This window comes from Peromyscus californicus, unplaced genomic scaffold (assembly GCF_007827085.1).
Source record: "Peromyscus californicus insignis strain IS unplaced genomic scaffold, ASM782708v3 Scaffold_8__1_contigs__length_139910024, whole genome shotgun sequence".
Taxonomy (NCBI): Eukaryota; Metazoa; Chordata; class Mammalia; order Rodentia; family Cricetidae; genus Peromyscus; species Peromyscus californicus.
Window position 1 is genome coordinate 93,555,086 of NW_026294606.1, and position 12,820 is coordinate 93,567,905.

The window sequence follows — 12,820 nt, forward strand, 5'->3', positions numbered from 1 at the left end:
CCAGCATTCTAGAGCCTGACCCGCTCACCATTTTCAAAGGCAGACTTAAGAAATGAAGAGGTGTGCTGGGGAGCACTATGTGAGGTCCCAGCGTGATCCTTCCCACTGCGACAACCGAGCCCAGAAAGAGACACGGACTTTGAAGTCAGCTTGTAAAGAAGCCAGATGCAGCAGATGTTGCACTCACCTTTCTAACCATGGTCAAGTCGGGTTGCTTCGTCCAGGTTTTTGAATAAATATCGTAACACTCCATGGAAATCAACTCCCGGTCACCATCCTCCCCTCCGAGAATGTATAGCATCCCATCTATCTCCACGATCCCAAAGTTGTGTCTTGCCTGGAAAGACATCACAAACCTTTGTAGGAGAAAGTGGATATTCCATGTGTACTAAATGTCACAGGCATTGTTTTATTCCAGCATTCCAGCAAAGAGGAGCCTTGTTTACACTGTTTTTCCTTGGAACTCCTTTTCATTACATGTGGCTTCCTCAGCACAACAGACAGATCAGTCACTCCTCAGGACCAGGGACAAAAGATGCAGGTTCATCAGCAGAGATGCTGTGCTTAACCTACAGAACTCAGAAGAGCGCCTACCTCCCAGGACAACTGGCTCAGTGGCATTGCTTCTGTGCAGTTATGGGCAGGCAGGAGACTCTGAGAGACAACAAAAGCCAGGGAGTGTAGACTATCTGTGGCCAGGATGGGCAGCACGGAGGACAGGGCATGCCAGACTATCAGGAATTCCAGAAGCATGAGGTGCTCATCATTCACCACAGCCCAAACAGAACAGAAGCAACCCTTGGCTTGTGGAGTCTTTGTAGGAACATGTGAAACCAGCGTGTGCAAAGGTGGAGAACACCGTAAAGAAAGGAAGGCAGTGGGCAACAGTAAGGGAGCTGGTGCTAGGCAGGAGGCCAGAAGGAGGTGGGGAGGGAAAGGCAGAGAGGGAGATGAGGGGAAGCAGGGCTCCAGGCAGGCGGAGGCCAGGCGCCTCTTCTTTCCCTACACTAGACCCACACCAATAAAAGTGCCAAGGAGAAAAGAAGCACACCATGGAGACCAACTGCACCATACCTCATTCATGGGAGGAAGAGCAGTCCACGTGTTGGCGTCTGGGTCATACTTCTCTCCCGAGCTCAGCGTCTGCTTATTTTCATCTTGGCCCCCCAACACAAACAAAAATCCTTCTGAAAAAAGCACAAGGACAAATAGGACACCGTCAGCAGGTGCTATGGTGCACTCAGAGCTCCCCTCCCCAACCCCGACAGTCTTCTCGCTTCTTGGTGACAGATCCAAACTTATCAGTCACTCTGGCCATTCTACTTCAGTCAACACAGTCTTTGAGGTGACTCTCACCCTACAGGAGGAGAAGAAAGGTGATGCCCCTCTTTGGTCACAGGCAGCTCAGGGCCACCTCAGTTCATTACATTATTCCCTAGCTCTGAGTCTCAAGCAGCATCAGGCCTCCAATCCACATGTATTCTCAGGATCCCAGGGATACTCGGCACAGGGCACTTGACATTCAAAACAGAATGCAAGACTCACTGTTGAGCCTGCTACTGGGGTAGTGGCGGAGGAAAGCTCAGTAATGGAGTAAGTACATGGCCAGCACAGACAAGGTCTGGAGTTGTATTCCCAACATTGTAAAAATGAGGGAGGGAATGATTAAGTAAGTGGGCCAGCTGGAACCAGTACTCAACTTTCTTTTTAAAATTACATTTGACACGATACACACTCTCGGTAAGTGTGGCTGTCCCTCATCAAAGCTGCTGCTGTCTGTGGCAGACAGAGGCTAGTGCAGAGAGCACATCTGGCCAAAATGCAGGAAGTGGATGACCAAGGGTGCCCTGCCCTAACTGGGACATCTGCAACACAAGCCCTGCATCTAAGGCTCAGGGGACATCACGGAAGAGAGGGTGGAAAGACTGTAGGAGACAAGTGGCTAGGACAGCTGCTGCAAGGCAGTGTCTTTTAGACAGGGCAGGGAAGCTGCACTAGTGAGCTGTCAACAGTTTGGTTGCCTGAACAAGACCACAGCAGTCCACACGCCAGCATAGATGGGGAATTTCATAAGGCTCCACATGCTTCTAGATGAAGCACTAGAGGCAGTCAGTGACTACTGAGGGAGAATCCGTTTTCTCCAGGGATGAGCCCCTGAGAGGTTTCCCTAGACACATGTACATATTGACAACACTAACTGACTCAGGAGATTTTGTATATATATAAACTTCCAGAAGAGGTCATTCATTTGAGATGGGGTCATGGTGGGACATGGAAGAGTTGTAGAGAGCAGAGGGAAAGACAGGAAATGTACCATTATATTTATATGTATGGCATATGTATGGCATTCTCAAAAAATTAAAATTAAAAAAATTTCAAGTGTGTGTGTTTGTATGTATATGTATGTGCACATGTCATGGATCACATATGAAGGTCAGAGAACAACTTGTGAGTCCCAGGGAATGAACTCAGGTCCTCGGTGTGGTAGCAAGTGCCTTTTCCCTCTGTGGCCAGCTTAACTGATTTAAACCTCCTGCTTGTCTAGGAAATTTCAAGCTTGAACTCACTTTTGGAACAACAGTATTTTCCTGCGACTATCAGAAACACATGTAAAACCTCTACTGAAGAAAAAGAGTACCTTCATCCAAGCCCAGACTACCTGTCATGTTGCAAGGCATTCATTATTCCTACAAATAGGAGCATCCAGCAAAGCCTCTCAGGCACATCAAGAAACGTGCTCTCATGGAGTTCAGGAGCAGAAGCAATCACTGCTGCAAAGACCTGAAGTACTGGACAACCAGAGAAGGCAACGCAGTAACACCTGCCACCACCCCGAAACACACAACTACTAAATGACCTCACACCGAACAACCCCGAAAACACACAACTACTAAATGACCTCCCACCGAACAACCCCGAAAACACACGACTACTAAATGACCTCCCACTAAACAACCCCGAAAACACATGACTACTAAACGACCAACCTCACACCAAACAACCCCGAAAACACACGACTACTAAACGACCAACCTCACACCAAACAACCCCGAAAACACACGACTACTAAATGACCTCCCACTGAACAACCCCGAAAACACACGACTACTAAACGACCAACCTCACACCAAACAACCCCGAAAACACACAACTACTAAATGACCGACCTCACACCGAACAACCCCGAAAACACACGACTACTAAATGACCGACCTCACACCAAACAACCCCGAAAACACACAACTACTAAATGACCTCCCACCGAACAACCCCGAAAACACACAACTACTAAATGACCGACCTCACACCGAACAACCCCGAAAACACACGATTACTAAATGACCTCACACTGAACAACCCCGAAAACACACAACTACTAAATGACCTCACACCGAACAACCCCGTAAACACACAACTACTAAATGACCTCACACCGAACAAAGATTCCCAGAGAAGCAGAAATCAAAACATCCCACGGATGCACTAGTAGATTCTCAGAGCTGAAAAGTCACTGAAGATAAACCAAAAGCAGTCATTAACCCCGCCACAGAGAGACAAAGCCTGAAGCTGACACAAACAGGCAGAGAGCAGAGGAGAAAGGTCTGACGTGCCTGACGAGACTTCTAAGAGCAGAGGCAACATGGGAAGACAAAACAGATGAAGAAAAAGGGCAGGCGAAATGGCTTAGCAGGTAAAGGAGCTTGCTGCAAAGTCTGACAACCTGAGTCTGGTCCTGGAACTCATATGCCACCATACAGGTGGTGATGGAGCCCAGACCCAGGGCACTCTGCCATCTGAGCCACACCCCCATCTTTTTTTTTGGGGGGGGGGACAGTATGCAACTACATATCCCTAACTGACCTAAATTTATTATGTAGACCAGGCTGGTCAAACTCACAGAGACCCCCCTGCCTCTACTTCTCAAGTTCTGGGATTAAAGGTGTGTGGTACCACACCAGGCAAAATTGCATCTGTATATCTGCATAACCCTGAGATGACATATGACTTGGTCAACGCATACCATACCTGCTGAAAGGACGCCATGGTTAATTCTTGGCATGCTCAGAGGAGCCAGTTCGATCCACAGCTGCCGATTAGGGTCGTAGAGAGGGCACATACATCGCATGGCGGCCGTGGGTTTCCGTGAACTAAGGAAATAATACATAACTGATGTTTTACAGTTCTGCTCATGACATCCGCTGTTGATGTCAGTAGTCTACAGATGGTTAAACACTTTAAAACATACCCCTCACCCAAGGCCCCTCCACACTCACACTCTCTCCTCCCCTCCAATGGTCACTATGCACTCCGAGTAGCCTCTGGGCTTGAAGCTGGCGAGCATGGCCTCCCCCTGCTGCGGCTGGCTCAGAGGGATGTTGCTGCACTCTTTGACAATCTCTCGAACCAAGGGCTCATTCAGCATCTGCTCCCGCAGGTAGCTGGAGTCCAGCCCCGAAACCCACAGTGCTGACATGACATCCTTCATGTGGACCTGCAGAAGGGAGGAGAAGGGATAGGAGAGAGATGACACAGGTCTTCTGAAGCACACTTCCCGACTCTCAGTAGATGGTGGCTGCTAACATCACTGCCTGAATATGTACACCAGCTTCCTCTTCTGCTTTTCTTCTTAAAAAAAAAAAGAATTTAATTTTATTTTTATTATTTTATATGTACAAGTGTTTTGCCTGCATGTATGTCTGTGCACCACATACATGCTGGTGCTTGAAGAGGTGGTAAGCCTCCATGTGTGGCTGGGAATCAAACTCGGGTCCTTTGCAACAAGTGCTCTTAACCGCTGGGCCAACTCTTCAGTCCCAAATATTTTATTTGTGTGCGTGTGTGCGTGCGTGCGTGTGTGCGTGCGTGCGTGTGCGTGTGTGTGTGTGTGTGTGTGTGTGTGTGTGTGTGTGTGTGTGTGCAGGTTCCTGTGGGCCAGAAGAGGGCATCCAACTCTCTGGAGCTGGAATTACTGGCTGATGTGAGCTGCCCAATGTGGGTGCTAGGAACTCAAGTCGGGTCCTCTGGAAAAGCAGCAAATGTTCATAACTGCTGAGTCATTTCTCCAGCTCTCCCTTTTTAAATAAAACAATAAAATTTTTATTTTTAATTATGTGTACAGAGCATAGAAGGGGGCATCAGAGCTACTGGAGCTGGAGTTACAGATGGTTGTGAGCCATCTGACTGATGTGCATGCTGAGAACCCAACTCTTTACTGATCAGTCGTCTCTCCAGCCCCTTCTTTCTTTTGAGACAGGGTCTTCCTATGTAATCTAGATTGGCCTCAAGCCCACCATCCTCCTGCCTCAAGACTCCAAGCCCTGGGATTACAGGTGTGTGCCACTCCGCTTTGCTCTCCTTTTTAATTTTTCTTGTTGTCCACAGTCTCTGGGAACTAAGGTTTAATTACAAAAAATAAACAAAATAAAATTCACTTGTATCGCAAAGTTCCAAAAGCTTTCCACACACTGAAGGGTCCCATGGCAGTGGGTTATCTGAGTGAAAGTGGCCACATTGCTTTATCTCACTGTCTGGACGGACTGTGACTAAGCCACACTCACGGAAGTATCGAAGTAGTGAGTACATTATGGTAAACTTGGGACAGATCAGCATTAATATTGTAAGAAAATCAGCAAAGGCAAAGGTAAGAAAAATATCCCCAGAATTGTATAATAATTCCTGCAATGATCACAGTTCAAAACTAACTCATAGCTTTGGGTATTTTAGGGTCTCAGGGGCCATCTCCAACACTTGGGCATGCTCTGGGTGATTTTGGCCAGAGACTTGATCTCAACCATCCAGTGGGTAAGGTGACACCCTTGAGTAACTTAGATCATACTTTTCCATGCTCAGGGAATGGTCACCCTGAGCACCCTGAGCAAGAAGATGATCCAGCACAAGCCGAGGAGGAGCAGTGTCTCCTAGTGGCCTGTGAGTCTTTCCCTTCCTCAACTACCTAACATGGAGCAGGACACGAGGAGGCCTGACTGCAGCTAAGACCATAAGTGTGGTTTCTGAGTGTGCACCCTCACAGGCTTACAAAATTTAACAACTTTGAGATAATCACTAAGAACTGAGTCAGTCATTGCCAAGGACAATGAACAATGTAATCCTGCATCCCAAAATCTATTCTCTGAAACCAATCCAATACATTTCTTATTTTGAAACAAGTAATTGGAGAAAAGAAGTGAAAATAAGCTGTGTTCCCTGTTGGATCCCAATGGGTACCTAAAGGCTGATGTTCTCTAAGACTCTCCCCAGCCGTCACTCCTGGACCTTCTCCATTCCGTTTTTGTTGTTATTTGCTCATTTATTACTTTTCAGACAGAATCTCATATAGCTCCGGTTGTCCTGGAGCTTACTCTGTAGACTAGGCTGACCTTAAATGCAAAGAGATCCACTTGCTTCTGCCTCTTGAGTGCTGGGATTAAAGGTATGCAATGCCTGACTTCCCTGTTTAACTTTTTTTCTTTTTTTTTTTTTAATTTTTTTTCGAGATTTATTTATTATGTATACAGTGTTCTGCCTGCAGGCCAGAAGTGGGCACCAGATCTCATTACAGATGGTTGTGAGCCACCATGTGGTTGCTGGGAATTGAACTCAGGACCTCTGGAGGAGCAGCCAGTGCTCTTCTTAACCTCTGAGCCATCTCTCCAGCCCATTAACTTTTTTCTTTATTTTTTATTTATTTTTTTATTTTTTGGTTTTTCGAGACAGGGTTTCTCTGTGTAGCTTTGCGCCTCTCCTGGAACTCACTTGGTAGCCCAGGCTGGCCTCGAACTCACAGAGATCCGCCTGGCTCTGCCTCCCGAGTGCTGGGATTAAAGGCGTGCGCCACCACTGCCCGGCAACTTTTTTCTTTATTAATAATTTTTTAATTCATTTTACATACCAATCACAGATCCCCCTCTCTTCCCTCCTCCTGCCCTGTTTAACTTTAATTATAATTTCTTTCTTTCTTTTCAAAAATTTAATTCATTAATTAAGTTCACATCCCAATCGAAGCCCCCCCTTCCCCCGAATCCACTCCTGTTTCTGTTCAGAAAAAGGCAGGCGTCCCATGGGTGTCAACAAAGCATGGCATATCAAGTTGTGGTAAGACTAAGCATCTCCCCTCGTATTTAGGCTGGGCAAGGTGACCCAGGATGAGGACTAGGTTCCCAAGAGCCAGCCAAAGCATTAGGTACAGCCCCTGATCAATTGCTAGGAGTCCCACAAAGAGATCAAGGTACACAACTGTCACATATATGTAGAGAGCTACAATTTATTTCTGTTAAAATCCAAGGCTCTCAGAGATCCTAGGCCTGACAACCATAACACTTACCTCTGTAAGAGCTGAGAGTCAACCCCTGAGGCCCTCAGAAGCTGTAACAGCTGCAGGAAGGAACCCTGCTGCCCACTGCTGCTAGAAGCTAGGATTCTAAAGGCTGTCAAAGGCCAGAGCCACTGGTAACTAAAGCCCAAAGCAATCAGCCTCCAACCTGAGCATGTGAGCCACAAGTCTAACTGACTAGCCTGGACAAAGAGACTCCTGGCTCTCAGGACTGGGAGTGTGAGCCTTTGGGTCTGTCCAGTACCTAGGCCTTGGGCACCTGAGGACCTGGGATTGCCAGCATCTGGGAAGAGCAGAGGATCCCAGCCAGATGACTGCTCACAGTCTGAGAGACTGACAGCTTTAGCACCGGACGGAAGATGTTTTCTAGATATCCTTTAGTTCACAGCTTGGTGAGTCTTTCAAGATGAAGAAGACAAAACTACTACGATTTGTGTTAAAATAAACCAAGGGCTGGTTCAGTTAGGGAAGTGCTCGCTCTCCAAGTGTGATGACCTGAGCCTCAGCTCCAGAATCCATGGAAAAACGCTGGGCACGGGGATGTGCACCACGGCTGGATCCCAGGGCTGGGCAGGCAGAGGCAGAAGGATCTCTGGGGCTTGCTGGCTAGTCAGTCCATCCGCACTGGTGAGACTCTCAAGAGCTGGCTAGTGTTCCTAAGCGACATCATCGATGGTTGGCCTCCGCCTTCACACCCCCCCTCCCATCACACAAAGTAAACAAACACATTAATGAAAAGGGAACCCGAGGCCATGTCCTGAGTGGCAGGTACCTTTCTCATCTCTGTGTCATGCGCTATCCACCGAATCACTGCCTCGAACACGTATCTTTCATTGCCAACGTTCAGCTTCTCAAGGGAGATCACTTCTTTGAGCTTCTGCGGACTCAGCTCCAGGAACTCCTCTGTGTTGCTGACGTCTCGGAAGTGGGTCTCCAGGTACTCCGTGGCCAGGTAGTGCACGTGGTGCAGGCAGTAGTGCAGCGCAAAGTCGCGGATGCCGATGCAGTTCTCTGCGGCAATGCAGCCCTCCAAGAACTCACAGCACAAGGTTTTCAGGTCCGTCAGCAGCAGCAGGTCGGCTGCCTGGACAACATCCTGGATCGTATCTTCATTTAGCCTGATCTGTAAGAGTACCATAAACATTTTATATCTGAATGCAGACATAAAACCCAAACCACTAACCTAGTTCTGGTCCACAGGAAATTTCCAATTTTTTCTTTTTAATCTTTATTTTTTTAAATTTTTTTCTTTTTAATCTTTAAAGACTTATTATTAATTATGTGTATGTGCACACGAGTGTGGGTACCCAAAGGTCAGAGGCATTGGATCCCACTGGAGCTGGAGTTACAGGTAGTTGTGAGATACCAACAGAGGTGCCAGGCACTGAACTCGGGTCCTCTGCAAGAGTAGGAAGCACTCTTAACTACTGAGTCATTTCTTTTGCCCTCAAATTCCCAATGTTGTAGGTCAAAGACGACCGGCAGTGTTGACCATACTGCACATCTTTCCAGAGTCTGAGGCATCAAGGGGCCTTCTCTCACAGCAGATGTGTGTGACTTTTAACCTGCCCTCCTGTCCAGGCCTTCCCCTCCCGTGCCAGCCAGCACGACCTACTCTTCCCGTTGAGGAACCTACCGAGTGCTCACACCTACAACTCACACAAAAACCTGACTGAGCGTTTAGGAAAGGCACTGCTGTTAGTGGAAACCGGAGTTATCTCCAGATACATCAAGGTTCCTGTCTGCTGAGTGGGTGCAAGCCACCAAAGCGGTGGCTTTGTATCTCCTCGGCAGCCTGTACTCAATGCCAAAGCCTGTACTCAATGCCTTAAACTACCTTCTGGAACAAATCCCTAGTGTACAGGTTTCCCTCACTCGAGTCTACTTCTGCCCAGTTTTCTCCAGTGTCCTGACTGATGCTTCTCTCTCCCTGCCTCACGCTTCTCCGTGCAACCGTAAGGCAATGCCACACCACAACCGAGCTCCCTGAGGCTTCACTGCTTCAGAAATGAGAGTTCAGGGTCCAGCACGAAAGATTTTACCACATTCTACATAGATTTAAAAAAGTGTTATTACCAATTGCCCTAGAAACTGAGCATAGAACTGTGGGAAATAATATACTAAGTGAGCGAAATTTCCCATGCTGGGGACATTACTAGCTTTTTCTTCTTTTTATATCTTTGTTGTTTGGGTTTTTTGTTTGTCTGTAGGTGTGCTGGCTTGTTTTATGTCAACTTGACACAAACTAGAGTCATCAGAGAGGAGGCAGCCTTAACTGAGAAAATTCTTCCATAAGATCAGGCTACAGGCAAGCCTGTAGGACATTTTCTTAATTCGTGATTGATGGGGGAGGACTCAGCCCATTGTGGGTGGTGCCATCCCTGGGCTGGTGGTCCTGGGTTCTGTAAGAAAGGAGGCTGAGCAAGCCATGGGAAAGCAAGCCAGAAAGCAGCACCCCTCCACGGCCTCTGCATCATCTCCTGCCTCCAGGATCCTGCCTGGTGTGAGTTCCTGTCCTGACTTCCTTCATTGATGAACTGTGATGTAGAAGTATAAGTCAAACAAACCCTTTCCTCTTCAAGTTGCTTTGGTCATGGTGTTTCATCACAGCAGTAATAACCCTAAGACAGTGCGTGTATACTTTATATCTCTGCGTGGGTGGGTGCGTACATGTTAGGATACCTGTGGAGGTTAGAGGACCACCATATAGGTTCTTCAGAATGAACTAGGCTATCAGGTTTGACAGCAGAGCCTTTGCCCACTGAGCCATCTGTCTAGCCCTCCTCCTCTTCTATTTCTATTTTTTTTTTTGCACTGCTCGGGATGGAACCCAGGGCCTCCTGCATTCCAGGCAAGAGCTTTACTCAGTCACATCCTCAGCCCGAGAATGTCAAATTTAGTCAGAAGACAGGAAACAACTGCAGATACAAACCCATGATGAAACACTAAATCACATCTCATAAACCAAACAGCTAATTTGGAAGTTTATCAGAGCTTGAGTTGCCACCTGGATTCTAAGGCTTAAACGGGGACAAATTCTAGCACTCAGTCTGCGGACAGTCCCTGGGCTGCAGCTGAAGCCTGCACAGAGCATGCCCTCAGTGGCTGTCACTTCTGCGCTCATAACTGCACTGACATCACCCTGCAAGTCAGACCTGGCTGGTCAGCTACCTGGCTCCTTGCTGTTGTGGAGTGCTTCTAGGATCTTAGGGCCATGCCAAAATGACTCTAGCTTCGTTCACTTTAACCATCACACACATGCATACCCACTGCCTTGTGTTTAAAGAAAAGAGTCTCCCCTACACCATGTTTTCCTAGTACTACAAAATCACACCACACACTTCAACAGGACTAGAATCCCCGAGTGTGTAGATAGAACAAATGCATTTAGAAAAGTCAAGCAATACACTCCAAACACTTAGAAAACTACTGGGAAAAACAGACCTTTCAGAAAAGGGGAGGTGTGGAAACAGAAGTGATGAAGAAGGGTCCAACGGAGAGGACAAGGTGTAAGATCTTGGAGAAAATGTGGCAGAACACACTTTTACACACCTAAATGTGTAACACACTACTCTGTTCTCTGGCCAATATACCAGAGACTCAAAAGAACCTTCTTTGCTTGTTTTTGTTTGTTTTGTTTTGTTAAGACAGTGTTTCTCTGTGTAGCCCTGGCTGTCCTGGAACTCCCTCTGTAGACTAGGCTGGCCTCGAACTCACAGAGATCTGCCTGCCTCTGCCTCCTGAGTGCTGGGATTAAAGGTACGCTTTTTTAAAAAAAATATTTATTTTTATTTACTTGAGTGTGTGTGTGTGTGTGTGTGTGTGTGTGTGTGTGTGTGTGTGTGTGTGTGTGTTTGCACACGGAGGCCAGAAGATCTCCTGGAGCTGGAGTTCCAGGTGGTTGTGAGCCACTGGCTGCAGGCACTGGAGAGTGGAAGAGTTGCAAGCTCTCTGTACCTTCTCTGTAGCTCTGCTAAGCGTCCGAAGAGTCCTGTGCTAGAACTTAAATTACAGAAAGAGGAAAAGAAAGCAGTCTAGTCGCTTACCACTTCGTGCCTGGGTATTATCACATCTCCAGAAACAATGCGGCACAAAGAGAGGGAACGCAGGAAGACAGGGCAGGGTAGGGAGAAACGCAGGACCACCAGTGAGTACTATAAGGGTGGGTTTCAATGTAAGGTGCCTTTCACGGCAATGACCCACAGGAAACTGTTTCTACAGAACAAGTCCCAGTCCCCAGAGAAGCTCCTGTTCCCATGCAGACAGAGAAGGTTCTGACAGAGTGGAAGCCATGTTAGGTGAGATTCACGACGTGGTATCAAGAGTCAGCAGTGAAGGGTGCACCATGTTCTTCAACTCTCAGCCTAGAGGGTGGAACTTAGACAAGCATAAACTGGGATTTGGTCTATGGTCTAATTGTGTTGTTCTTTTAGGGACAGAGTCTGGAAGAACACATATGTGGGGCCATCACCAGGAAGATGCCAACAGATGCCCTTGATGGCAGATGACGTGACAGTACCGCTCTGAAAGCTGGGAAGCCTCTGCTGTGTCTGGACCCTGGGTCTCACCATACCTGCCCACTGAAGATGTAATCCAGGATCTCTCTCATAACCATTACCGATATCCCTTCAAGTTCAATCTTATAAGTGGATCCGTCATCTTTTGGAGGATTATAGTTTAACTTTGTCCTAAGAAAGGGAAAAAAATGTAAAATTTCTATGAACCAACAGAAACAGCTCTAAATATTTATGCACTAAACACTAGAACACAACATGTACTGAGCAGCAAGTATACCTCCACGTAAGGAATTTAGCTTCAGATCAACACACACAGCTTTAGCTAAAAAACACTGGTCCTAGTATATACATGTTACTTAATATTTTTAAGGGTCTATTTTTAATTATGTGTGTGTGTGTCCACATGTGCAGGTGCTCATGGAGACCACAGGCATCAGATCATCCGGGGCTGGAGTTATGGGCAGTTCTGAGACAAATGATATGGGTGCCAGAAACTGAACTGAGGTCTTCTGAAAGAGCAGAAAGCCAGTGATACACAATGAGACACTGTCTTTAATTTAAAAAAAAAAAAAAAAGGTGCTGGAGAGAGGGCTCAGTGGTTAAGAGCACTGGCTGCTCTTTCAGAGGACCTAGGTTTGGTTCCCAGCATCCACATGGCATCTCATACCATTTGTAACCCCAGTCCCAGGAGAGTGGAACCCTCTTCTGGTCTCTGTGGGTACTGTATGCATGTGACACACAGACATACATTCAGGCAAACATAAAAGAAAAATAAATAAAATCTCAAAAAAAGAGAGAGAAAAAAAGGATACATACATTAAGAAAATTGGAAGATTAATCCAGAAGGTTGAACATTTAAGAATAGGACTGCCTGTGAGTCAAAGAAAAAATACCTAGTAAGTACTCATGAGTGGAGAAAGACAGACTCAATCCAAGAATGCTGGGAATGGGGACGGATTCTTACGAGCTCTAG

At 46.9% G+C, this 12,820-nt stretch overlaps 1 protein-coding gene across 3 annotated transcripts in view; it reads right to left on the reverse strand.

Moving 5' to 3' along the window:
- The window catches only part of Gan (gigaxonin), a 49,554-nt gene that overhangs the window by 11,909 nt on the left and 24,825 nt on the right, over positions 1-12,820 (reverse strand). Inside the window, exons 2-8 of one of the 3 annotated variants that reach the window (XM_052728312.1) lie at positions 12,664-12,718; positions 11,904-12,018; positions 8,103-8,453; positions 4,275-4,492; positions 4,027-4,148; positions 1,075-1,187; positions 188-337 (exon numbers count right to left, since the gene is read on the reverse strand). In XM_052728312.1, the coding sequence (XP_052584272.1) occupies positions 188-337; positions 1,075-1,187; positions 4,027-4,148; positions 4,275-4,492; positions 8,103-8,453; positions 11,904-12,018; positions 12,664-12,665 (1,071 nt within the window). In that variant the 5' untranslated portion in view covers positions 12,666-12,718. The remainder of the gene's footprint in view (positions 1-187; positions 338-1,074; positions 1,188-4,026; positions 4,149-4,274; positions 4,493-8,102; positions 8,454-11,903; positions 12,019-12,663; positions 12,719-12,820) is intronic. The other 2 variants (XM_052728311.1, XM_052728313.1) reach the window with 2 other exon arrangements.